General features: G+C 42.8%; 1 protein-coding gene across 1 annotated transcript in view; it reads right to left on the reverse strand.

Moving 5' to 3' along the window:
* Nucleotides 1-5,172: 5,172 nt before the first annotated feature.
* GRID1 (glutamate ionotropic receptor delta type subunit 1) overlaps nucleotides 5,173-12,440 on the reverse strand; it is a gene marked incomplete at both ends in the record, with an annotated part of 769,462 nt that continues 762,194 nt past the window's right edge. Inside the window, one exon of the mRNA XM_080695056.1 lies at nucleotides 5,173-5,601. Within this exon, the coding sequence (XP_080551182.1) occupies nucleotides 5,173-5,601 (429 nt within the window). The remainder of the gene's footprint in view (nucleotides 5,602-12,440) is intronic.

Here is a 12,440-nt window from a genome sequence, read left to right on the forward strand (position 1 = left end):
TCCCTATCTATGTCTTTTAGATAATGATTTTTACCTTGCACAACTGATCTGAGAATTAGACAGTGTTTGTATGTGAGGGTAATATATACACACACACACACACACACACACACACACACACACACAGTTCCTGGACTGTGAAACATGATCAATAAATCAATAAATGGTCACCAATAATGGACACAAGTACCATTATTTGGTGTCTTCTCGCTTGAAAACAATTAAGATACCTTGGAGAATGGTGGGGTACTTCTTTGAGTATTTTGGGGATTCTGGCTAAAAATCAGAATTTTAGAAAGAGGGAGCAGTGGCAGAAGGGCTGGCTATGCACACCAGGATGCTTAGCAGAAGAGGGGCTAATTTTCAGGAGCTGTGCCTCTTTCCTTGGTGGCTGATTGCAGAGCACTGCATGGCTGATCATCACATTAAAACTGTACTGGGCAGGGAAGCCCTGAAACAGCATCTTTTCTCCCCTGAACCCTGTTTCCCAGCTCTGGTGAGCATAACTCCACCTGCCTGCAGCACTCAAATACAGTGTGTCTTTGTAAACCTGGGTATTTGTGTATGAGCATGAGCACTCAATGTTAAGTTCAAATCTGGGAAAATGAGAGCCATGGGGGTGGGGTGATCAGAGAATATTGACAATGATCCTCTCCTTTTATATGCAGTGACTATTAGCTCACCTGATTTATCTGGAATAGATGAATTTGTTTAAAAATAATGTATTCTGACTAAAATGCCACCAAGAGAAAAATAGACAGTTATTAAAGTTATCAGCACAGGAAATAGTTATTTATCTAGAGGTTCTTGGTATGAAGGGTGAGGATAAGAATCAAACATAATTTCATTTATTAAAAACAACTAATGGCATTAAATAAAATAATATATTTAATGTAAAAGAATGCTACATTAGTTAGCGACATGCTGCCTCTTTTATTGTGACTCTGGCAAAGGAAGGTCAGTTAAAATTTTCTGAGCTTTCAGCAATCTTACTTTGCCTAAGCTATGAGCACAATATAAGAGAGAGATGCTAATTCTTGAACTTGTACTTACAGGAATGAACATTTATGAAAACAAAGGCATGATGAACTTCGTATCCTTGAAAGCAGAAAGTCACATGAGGACTCAAGTTGTCCACCTCTATTATTGTCCACCTCTATTATTGTTTAGTGATATTTAATTATATTTAAAAAGTAAATATGAAATTAAATATCTTAAAACATTGAATGATATTTCTATTATGTATTATCAAGTTAAATCATTTAAAATGAAAAGACATAGACCATAAGAACTATTCCACCACATAATCATGGTCTTTGACCTAATGGTTTTTCCTTCTTCATTGTGTCCTTGTTTCTCTTTTGGAGCTTGAAAAAACAAAAGCTAGGTATAGAATTGGTTCTGGCTTGGCACGATTTATAGTATTTAGAAGTTAGGAATTTGGCTGCTTTTTGTAAAACAAAAACCATAAAACAGCCCTTTTGGGAGTTCCAAAGGTATTCCTGTCTAGCTCCATGTGTCAGAAAATCTAAAAAGGTCGGCCGGGCGTGGTGGTGCACGCTTGTAATCCCCACGCTTGAGAGGCAGAGACAGGAGGATTGTGCTGGTTCGAAGCCAGCCTCACTGGCTAAAAGACCCTGTTTCCAAATGAATAGGTTAAAAAAATAGGTCTGGGAGTGTAGCCCCGTGGGAGTGTATCCTAGAGGTAGAAGGGCTTCCAGGAACCCCAGTACCACCAAAAAAAAAAAATCTAAAAAGGTCTATCTCCTGCCCCTTACCTCCAGCCTAAGGAGTTTGCCTTCAAACTTGGGAAGGCCTATGGCTGCTCCAGAGGTAGAAGAACAAGGGCCAATAATTGTCTTTTCAGTTCTTAGAAGGTGAAATCATCAAAACCAACCTCCTCAGGTCAACCTGATTTACTTCAAGGCTGACAAGAGGGCTATTTTCTCTACCAAGGTCAATAAATCAAAAGGGATCTTGGGATGCTATCGGTGGAGATAAGGAACATGTTTCTAGAAGGTAGAGAAGGAAGACTCCCAGTCTATAAAGATGGCTGGGGTGTAGAGTATGTCCATGGGGAAAAGGCCACACTCTAAAGGCCAACTGTTGAGAAGTAACCGAAGGCCCTTCAAGAATGACCTTCTCTTAGCCCTGTGACTTAAGCATGGGGAAGCAAGGTCAGAGTCAGTGTAGACATGAGAGAAGCAACGAAGTCAGTTGACATGCAGAAGCATTTTCATTATGTGTCAGATATTATTGCCCATTCTCCTCTGGAGTCTTCCTAGGACTCAGCAGTTTAAAGGAAACTGTTAGGTTAACCAAAGCTTAGAATTGCTGCCTGACCTATTCCTCACACTGCTCCTTGGTTGATGTCAGTAGACTCTGAACATATAATCTGAGTCAAGGAAGTCATCCCCCCTCCTACTCCAAGCTATATCTTAGATGCACCTGGGGAGAGAAGTTTCCCTATTGACTGTGAATGACAAAGGGACAGAACTCAGGTTATGCCCACAACACACCCAGAAACAAGCAGATGGCATCTTTTCATCCCAGAGAATAAGAGTGTAGGGAACAGACACATTTTATTATTAAACAACTTTAATCCAAATGCTGATTATTATTTGCAGTGTCTGAAGGCACAAAATATACCTAAAATGTATGGAATAGTCTAAACAGAGTTATAAATCCAAAGAGCAAAGCATGAAAAAAAAAAAGATACATTCTGAGCTGACACCGAAATCTGAGTTGGGAAGATTCTGGTTATTTTTATTGTTGTTGTTTTTCCCCCTAGAGAACTTGCTTGAATATCAATCATTTCCCCTCATGCCATTGGTAGAAAATTCAGAAAATAACATAAACATGATAAAGAATGACACCATTAGGTGTTAAGGGTTTTTCAGAAGCAGTGGACATTTCCCTTGAAGATGCTGATGCCCTCTCTCTCTCTCTCTCTCTCTCTCTCTCTCTCTCTCTCTCTCTCTCACACACACACACACACACACACACACACACACAACTCCTCTCTCCCTCCCTGACACCCATTCTGAAATAAGCCATTCAAGAAGACATCCATATCCACTGAATGCCTCAGGAGACAGGTCATCTTCAGGGAAAAATACAGACTTGCATGTGAGATAAGGCAGTGAGACACAAATTTGATTAAAAATACAAAAATTACATATATGAAAAATCAACCATTGAGGGCAGTCCTCAACAAAGTGCTGATGGAAAGAAACACAGCCTGTTGTTCCTCAGGTGCTGCCAGCCAGCCTGGGTCTTGCCATGCACGCCCCGCTCCAAGCTCCACACACTGACTGGAGAACAGTTCATGGATCACTTCAGCAGCACTACTATCAGGCCATTCCCAACACCCAGAGATAAATAACATAATTATGAACACTCTCTTCCTCAGGGTGCTTTTAGCGGGCTGTGTGATATGGCTCTTCCTTACTGCTCAATCATGTCACTTGGGACTTCGAGAAAGAAATCAATCCTGGGCGAGTTATCACCCTCATAAATACAAACCTCAAGTAAGTCTACAAAGTTATGGAAGAGGCAATCCATGGAACTTTGTATTTCCCCATGACCACAGACCCAAGCTCTCTCCTCCCAGAGTACTGCTGCAGGAAGGAGCCCTGTGTTCATTTGTGACAGATGTGGACTGTGTTCTCTGTCCTGACAGGTTAGGAAATCAGAATCACCTAGGTCTTCAGAAAGGGAAGGACTGAAGTGACAGTTCTTATTCCTCCAATTCCTCCATTCTTGCTGGATATTTCTCAGATTCTGTAGTTTAGTTGACCCAGAAAGGGAAATGGAGGGGAGGAGGCCTTTAGATTGTCCTTGTCTTATGAAAGTTGTTCACTGGCTCACGGAAAGACCGGAATCTCAGAAGACGTGAGATTCTCTTGACCTAGAGAGCCCTGCTGCAGGCTCCATCGCTGCTTGAGGACTCCTGGTTGGGAGAAGGTGATAAAGTGGGCAGAGAGCACTAGTGTGGAATTCTGCTGTTTTGCCTACTTCCTGCCACAGACATACCTTCACTTTGGGGACTACAAGCAACTTCCCTAGGAGATAGGAATTATTTGTTTTCACATTCCATGGTTATGCCTCTTTCTTTTGGGTTAGGTCTCTCCAGGCCCCTCTTCTCTATTCCTCAGTCTCCCCATCACCTGGGGACACCTCCTCCAGAAACCAGTTTCTACTCCCACTTTTGACTACTACTCCTCTCTCACTTGTGGCTGGGAGCCCAAACTCAAATGAACAGGCTAGCTTTTTCTCACATGGGCTCATATCTTCCTGTCCTCAGAGTCCTTCAACCATGTCATCCTGGCTCTGCCCAACCTCCCTCTGGCAACAATGGGGCTTGCCCTCCTCCCACCATAGTCTCACTGATTGATTCTTCTAAGTAGGAAATGAAAGTACAAAGTAAGATCAACAGAATAATATGAGAACACATTGACATCAAAGCCCCAGAGACCGTTACCTCAATATGGGCAGCTTCTCTGGGGCCCCAGGGCAGCTGCACTCTCTACACTGCAGCACACTGTAGGGTCACTGGCTTGAGCAGGATTGGCCAGGACCACCCTGTGTCTGGGGCTCCTCTTTAATGACAGGCTAACAGAACAGTGGATCACCACACAGCTCATGACCCAGTGGGCCAGGCCAATGCTGACTCTAATCTCAATCTTTATCCGCAGGGACTAAAGGAGGAATGAGAGACCAGGAGCAAAGAAACATGTTGGGGAGCTGAGGGCATGACAACCAGCAGCATTTGGGAATCCTTGTCTTCCTTCTCCCCAACAAGAAGGGGCCCCTTATCTGGTTGCCCCTCCTGCCCTCAGAAAGGCCGGGAACAGGGGGCTCCTTTGGCACTTCAGAATGATCACAAGTAGTTTGCCTTTTTATTCATATAGAACAAAATTTACAAAGTCATTCATACAGTTTTTGTGTTTTTTTTTTTACTGACTTCGAAAATTGGGAATATTCAAAATACACTTTTACCCCACTCCATTCTTTCATTATTTACACATATGTACAAGAAAAATGAAAGAGTCTTTGTGTGTGTGTGTGTGTGTGTGTGTGTGTGTGTGTGTGTTTTGTGTTGTTTTCTTGTATTAAAAAGCTCTGCTGGTCGGGTGGGTGGGCGGGCGGGCGGGAGGGCAGGCGGCGCGGTCAGATGGAGGTACCGTGGGAGGTGTCCAGAGCCTCTGGAAGGACGCCTCCAGGCACGGGCTGGAAGGACATGGGGATGGGAGTCTTCACTGGGCTCTGTCGGAACAGCCCCCCGTTGGGCGACCTGTGTTTGCACTGAATGGAGGGCATGGTAGCCGAGCTGCTCAGCGGCAGCGGTAAGTTGCTGCTGGGCCCTGATGAGAGTGTCCGGCTGGTGCCATGGCTGCTTTGCTCTGGCAGAAAGGTGCTGACTGAGAGTTGGGTGTTCTGGTACTCCCTCGTCGGTTCTAAGGCCTGGCTAGGAGCCAGGCCCCCCATTTCCAGGGCAGAGAGCTCAATTGATGCAGGGGAAATCTGCTTGTGAGCAATGTCTTCATCCATGAGACTGTTGATGCGCCGATGCACCTGTTCCAGATTCACCTCCTTATCCTGAAGAGGAAGCATAAGGAGGTCATGTGAGGCTCTAACAGTAAAGCAAGACTCACTTGCTGCTGCATATTATGGATACCTGAAGGAATCAGGTTGTTCAGCCCTCTGGACAGTGAATATTCCCCATTATTTCCACCTCCCCTCAACTTCATGGGCATCCCTCGATTATCTGGGGGATTTTTAGGCTAGGATGTTAATGCTCATGTAGCAGAGTCCTGCCAGAAGGCCTTGATGGCTTTGTTCTTCTCTTCTGTACTCAGAACAGCATCACTGTCATACCCAGAGGCAACCCTTGTGACAAGATGCTTTGAATTACTGGCGAGTAAAGGAGATAAATGAAGTCCCTTGGGAACAGAGGGAATGGTCTTTGAGCCCTTAACATGCTGCATGCATTTGACATTTAGAGTGTACAATGCTTAGGGCTTAATATGATTGTCCCTGCCTTACACCAAAGGAGGCTCAGGTTTGGAAAGCCTCAGTGACCTCCCCAGAGTCACAAGGCCTGAAAGTATTAGAGGCCAGCCTGAAAACCTGGACCAGATGGGAATCCTTCCTCACCCAGTGACTTCCATCATCCTATGCAGCATCTCCAGGGAGACCAGCAGAAGTACCTATCCCTTCCTGGCAGGCTAATGGGGTGTGGGATTATGGGTGATGATGAGGAGTGAGGACAGTGAAGAAAGGGACTTTGCTAGGTCCACTGACTCTCCTGGTGCCATGAGGGCTGAAGTTGCCCAGAGGGGGGTAACCCTCAGTCCACTATATCACCGTAGTGGGTAGCATTGCAGATGATTGGTTTGTTATTTTATTTATTTGCTCAAAGTAGAAAATAAAACATAACCAATACAATCCTTTTCAGATAACATGATTAACTTGATGATTTGCCTACAATTTCAGGATGAATCAAAGTGGTCACACTGTTGGAAGGCTCTAGAAAAGTTTCATCTAGTCTCTTCATAGCATTCTGTGAGAAGACACAAGATGGGGTGCCCAGAAGAGCCACACCAGTTCCTGAATGAAGTTAGAAGCTGCGATTTTGTTTGTAGGCCACATGAGTGCCAGTAGGCCCAGAAAGATTACGATTGATGCTCATGGCAAAGTCCTAGAAAAACCAAGTCAAAGACATGACCCTGCAAGGGATCTCATGCTTACATCATATATCAAAGGGGAGAACATAGCCTCTGTCCACCTTATTGGGGTGTTAGAAATTCCAGGAAATTTAGAAGCCTTGATTTGCTTTCAGAAAGAAAAACTAGAAACCATGTCCAATAAGAATTGTTCCAGTGACTGCTTTGGACTCCTATAGGGTGGGAGCAGAGGAGCTGCCCCACAAGATCACTTGAACCACCCAACATGCATTCCCTCTGTATGATAGTGCCACTCACAGGGCTAGCCCCCAGGAATATTCATTTTAGTTTTCTCATGTAGACAAGGAATCAAAGTGCCCTGAAATTCACTCCTCACCCCAACATTCCCTGGCATGTTAAAAGGGGAACATGTTCTCTATACCCTTGAGAGTGCTTGGCCTCTGGTGAGACACCTGCTGTCATTCTTAGAACATTTCCTTGATCAAGAAAACAAACAACAACCACAAGACCATGGAGAATTTATTTCAGGACAGGAAGAAATCAGATTATGAGAGAGGACACTGGTTTGAGGGTGGAGGGACAAAGGAATTTAATTTGGTGTCATCAATAAAAATGTTATCAAAAATCATTGGCAAGGCTAGGCATGGTGGCACACACTTGTAATCCTAGTGACTCAGGAGGCAGAACTATCACAGAATTGAGGCCAGCCTGGACAACTTAGAGAGACCTTGCTTCATTCAAAATAAGTATGGGACATTGCTCAGTGGTAGAAGTTGTAGAAGACCCTTGGGTTCGATCCAGAAAAGAGGAAGGAAGGAAGGAAGAAAGGAAGGAAGGAAGGAAGGAAGGAAGGAAGGAAGGAAGGAAGACAGGCAAAATGGAAGAAAAAAAGAAATAGGAAATGTTTAACAAGCCCTGAAAGCAGAGTCAAGATGCAGCTCAATGAGGATGAATGACCATCTCTGAATTGAGAACACTTTCTGGTTGGCAAGTATCAGGGTGAGATAGAGAGAAGTGGCTGGAGGACATCGAGCCTCTACTTTTTCTGGCTAAAAGTCATTCATGAAGTGCTTTCAGTGACTATTTTAAAGGTTTGTCAACTCTGGAGGCTGCTCAACTTATGAAGTTTTAACATAAATCCTTATGTTAAAGACATGGGAAGAAGTTGAAAAAACCAAGTCAAAAGTGTGTTTAATACACCTAGCCTACTGCCATCATCACTCAGCAACAAGGCACACTGTAGTGTTTTGGTTGCTTCTCATCATGATACTATGGCTGACTGCAAGCTGAGGCTCTCTGATGCTACCCAGCATTACCAAGCAATATGGCTTGACATTAGGTTAACCCAGGAGAATATCAAAATTAAAAACTCAAAGTATGGTTTCTGCTGAATGCATATTGCTTTTGCAGTACCATAAAGTTGAAAATCCCTGAGAAGCCACGATAAACCAGGGACTATCTATAAATAACAACTCAGATTTGAATCCTTTTCTTATTTCCCTTACCCCACGGCTGATCCAGTTCTGTGCAATTTTTATCTTTTTAGTGTTTTGTATCTATTTTGCTTTTATTTTTGCATGTAAAACTGTTTTAATGGTATTTTATAACTGTTGCTTAAGGCATTAGTGTTTTAGAGCCCCTCAGATTCAATGGTATCTTCCTGAATTAGATCAGGATCTATTTGTTTTGTGGAAATTACTGTCTGCACTCGATAAGTTTGGCAAGTGACCTGCTCCCCTATCCAAGAGACAGGACGTCATCCCAAACATGGACAATAGGGCTGAATCTGAATCCTGAATGGAGAGTTCAAGAGGCAGGAAGGGGCTGGTCTTTTACCAGGTATAGAGTAGTGCTTCACATAGCTATCTTCTCTGTGCCTAGCATCCTATGTTCTGGTTCCATAACTTCTGGATATGTCTGGCTCTGTTAATCACCAAGCCTACTCCTTAGATGCTTCCTATATAGCACACAGCTCTCTCATTTGCATTAGCATTAGGCAGTGCTACTACAGTTTTGATAAATATCTATGTCCATACACTATTTTAATCTTTAAAAGCACCAATGACACAAAATTGGTACCAGAGAACCTGGAATATGAAGATGTTGAGAAACTTTCAGGTATTTTCAGAGTTTAATAGGATACCCTTCCTTTCTCTGGAAGCATCAAAGCTTGAAGGGTGAATAAGCCAGATTCCCTCACTATGCAGTCTTTCATTTCTGTGAAAGGAACACTGATGACCAAATGGTCCTGGGGATCATTGGAAAAGCTAGTTACTTGCATAATCTTGCCTTTTACTCCTTCTCTTTTCTGTTTAGGACTTTAAATTCCCCTTTGAGGATGGGAGGAAATAAAGTTTAAGAATACACTAACTTGTGGCAGGGATTAAATATCTCAGTTCCAGCTGTGTTCACTCTGGATTCCTGGTAGTGTAATTTTTTCCCAAATCAATTAAGTATCAGGACAAGAATGCAGGAGGTGTTTTCTGTTTTTCCAGGGACTGAAGAGAGAAAGGAAAACTTCCTGTACAAGAAGACTACAGAGAGGCAGGTGTTAAGAGGAGGAGAAGAGAAAGGAACTCTCTCTACCTAATGCCACGGAAACAAACATAAAGAGCTTTGGGGAAAGACAGACCAACCAAAATCTTCTGAACAAAAATATGAGGAAGGTACATCTATGAGATGGATGCCTTCAGTACTAAAGCACAGGGACAGGCGGCAGAAAGGATGTTAAATCTTGAAAGAGGCAGGAAACAATGAATGTGGGAGAAGTTATCAGACATAAAGTAATTGGAATAAATACTAACCCAAGTACTGGGTATAGAGATGGCCAATTACCTTCAAATCAGTATTTCTGAAAGACAGTGATTAAATAAATACTTTCTTAAACCCACATATTTCTTCCTTGCTTCAAAATAAGAACCAATGAATCTGTTCCAAGGGCTGCAAAGCCATGCAGTGAGAATCGACTCCCAGTTGTGGCTATTCATTAGCCTTTTACCCTCTCCATGTCAGGATACACAGAAAATGTCCACACCAATTGAACAAATTTCCCAAGGAAAGCCTTCCACGCCAAATGGCTGTCAAGTATCCAACCTCTCCACACCAATGGAAACTCATTCTAATCAGATTTTATTAACCAGATAGCTCCAACACCAAGACAGACCCTGGGAGAAGAGGGCGCCATTAGGAGCCTCCTATATTGGTTATTTCACGGGACAAGAAAATGAGTAGAACTAATGCCAATGCCTCCCTGACCTCCCTGGAAAACATGCACAGCCTGTCTCTGAGTCTCACGGTGTGTCCTCTAAAGTTCCTGTTTCTGCTGTGGTTATAGGGGCCAGAGCTGAGAATCAGGGAACAGAAGACATCTTGTTTGGAGGTCTTGAAAGCTTTGTCCTTTTTTTTTACATCACCTGGAGCCACAGATTTAGCACGTATAAGGTCATACCCTGTTGCACCTTCTGTGTCTCCAGACAAGGGAAGAAGAGGCAGGAGTAATCAGCTTACTCAAGAAAAAAAGCCGGAGTGATTTGAATGATTATCCATCTTTTAGACAAAATGGTGCCTTCCATAATCTTATGCAAATTCAAATAATGGGCTTTTTTATGTGAACTACATTGGTTTACATCCTCATTATCCCAAGGTTTCCATGTTTAACCAGGTAATGACAGCTGTGGAAAGAGACCTGCACACTTCTCACTGCCTTCATTAATCTGCTGTAGGTAACTGACCTAAGTCAAACATCCCTGAATATGACATAAGATTCATTGACTCCATTTACCCACAGAGCAGCTGAATTCTAGCACTGTGTTTCTCACCCGATATTAAGCACCATGACAAATGCACCAATAGAGGTTATTGGGGAACCTCTCTCAGGCATTGTCTTGCAGAGAGAAAAGTTCTGTAATTATGCCGCGGTTCACCAATGTGGAAATAATCCAGTGTATTGGAAAACGGTAATTAACTAAACTATCATCTATGTAACAGCCTGTTACGCATGGGACTCATTACAACTGACTTTGTTTGGAGTCCAACAGCTCCTGCTTTAAGTTTAGCAGGATCAAAACTAGGGGTGAGGGACTTACGACCCAACTAGCATAGTTTTGAACAGCTCTCTCCTTTTACCACTGAAACCAACCAGGTGGTAAATGAGACCTGGGGGCTGGGAGAAATGCCACCAAGTGATCAGCTATAGTGTTGCTCTGAAGAACTAGGCTGGGTTTGGGTCTGAGAGTCAGGTTTGGGTTAAAAAAAGGGCCTGAATGTTGAGTCAATGAAGTGATCTCAAGATAATGAGCAATTTCTCGAAGTATTATATGAAAGAGTTTTGATCAGCTCAATTGCTGATTTTAAAGGGCAGGACAGGGTGGGAAGAGTACCAAGTACTGTGTGAATATATGCCATTGTCAACATGATTTACATTATGATGTGAGACTATAGTATATCAATAAAAATAAATAAATAAATAAAAATTTCATTATAAAAAATAAAGAGCAGGACAAGAGGGAACCAACAACCATTTCACATCACAGGGGGAGTGGCAGGTATGCACAGAGGTAAAATGAGGCTAGGAGCAAAGTGATTTGCCCAAGGTTACACAATCTCAGGTTATGCAGAGCACCAGGATCAGAGGGCACATCCACCTGACTCCAAAACTTGTGTTCTTTCCCACCATGCTAAGCTGCATATCACAAGCTCACCTTGGAAGGTCAGTGTACATCTGTCTGGAATGTTTGCATTCTTGGCAGGATATCAGAAGCATGTGTGGTGATTTTAGGAATTATAGTGTTTAGATATTCCTAATATGACACTCTGGGAAGCAGATCCCAAGCATCTGTATTTCTAAAACACTCCAGAATGAATCACCTCTGATGTGCAGCCAGAATTGAAAGCCATTGATCCAGCTGCAATGATTATACAACAATTTAAGATGAAAAACATTTTTTATAGTAGCCCAGTCTGGTTCATTTATTCAATAAGTGCTTTTGAGTTTCTACTACCAGATGAGCTAATGTTCTTGGTAAACCATTTGTCTTGGGTCCCTGGCACCCAGAAGATGCTCAATACTTCAATTATATTCATCACCCCTTAACGAGATCCATGTTCCATAGAGAGTGGAAAGTGATGGGAACACAGAGGTGAGAAGGGGCTGGCAGACTGAAAGTAGAAATAGAAAGGTTAATAATTACTGGCAATGTAGAACCATTCCTGGCAAGGGAGGTGGCCAATGGGCACAGCCAGGGGATGTTTTCCTGGTGACCTAATTTAGAGAAACATGGTGGTATATAATATGTGTTCAGTGTCATCTTACTAGACATCCCTGGGTTAAGTGATGAAATATGCATGCTCAGTATTTGTATCTTTATGCCAAGCTATCTAATCTCATATCACACTCAGTTTTTAGCAGAAAATAGAAAGTGGGGTTTAGAGGATACATATGTTTGGCCAGAAACCAGGTCCAGAAAGAGCTGTGTCATATTGCTCAACCCCAAATCTTTTGTAAAGTGCTATGTAGATAGCCATTATCCTGAAAACACCATATACAACGTCCACTGCCCTGGTTATCTGAGGTGAGTGCCTCTGGGAAGCAACAAGTGTGCCTAGCCAAATACATAGTTCCCTTCTTAGTGCTACCATTGCCATCTATGAGTCCACTTCTCCAAGGATAAGGATGCCTTATTTAGACGTTGTTGAACAAGGTTAAGTTAAAATGCAATTTTCTCATCATGATACCCTAAGGTGTGACTTTCC

The sequence above is a fragment of the Muscardinus avellanarius genome (assembly GCF_963383645.1).
Source record: "Muscardinus avellanarius genome assembly, chromosome: 4".
NCBI classification, from domain to species: Eukaryota; Metazoa; Chordata; class Mammalia; order Rodentia; family Gliridae; genus Muscardinus; species Muscardinus avellanarius.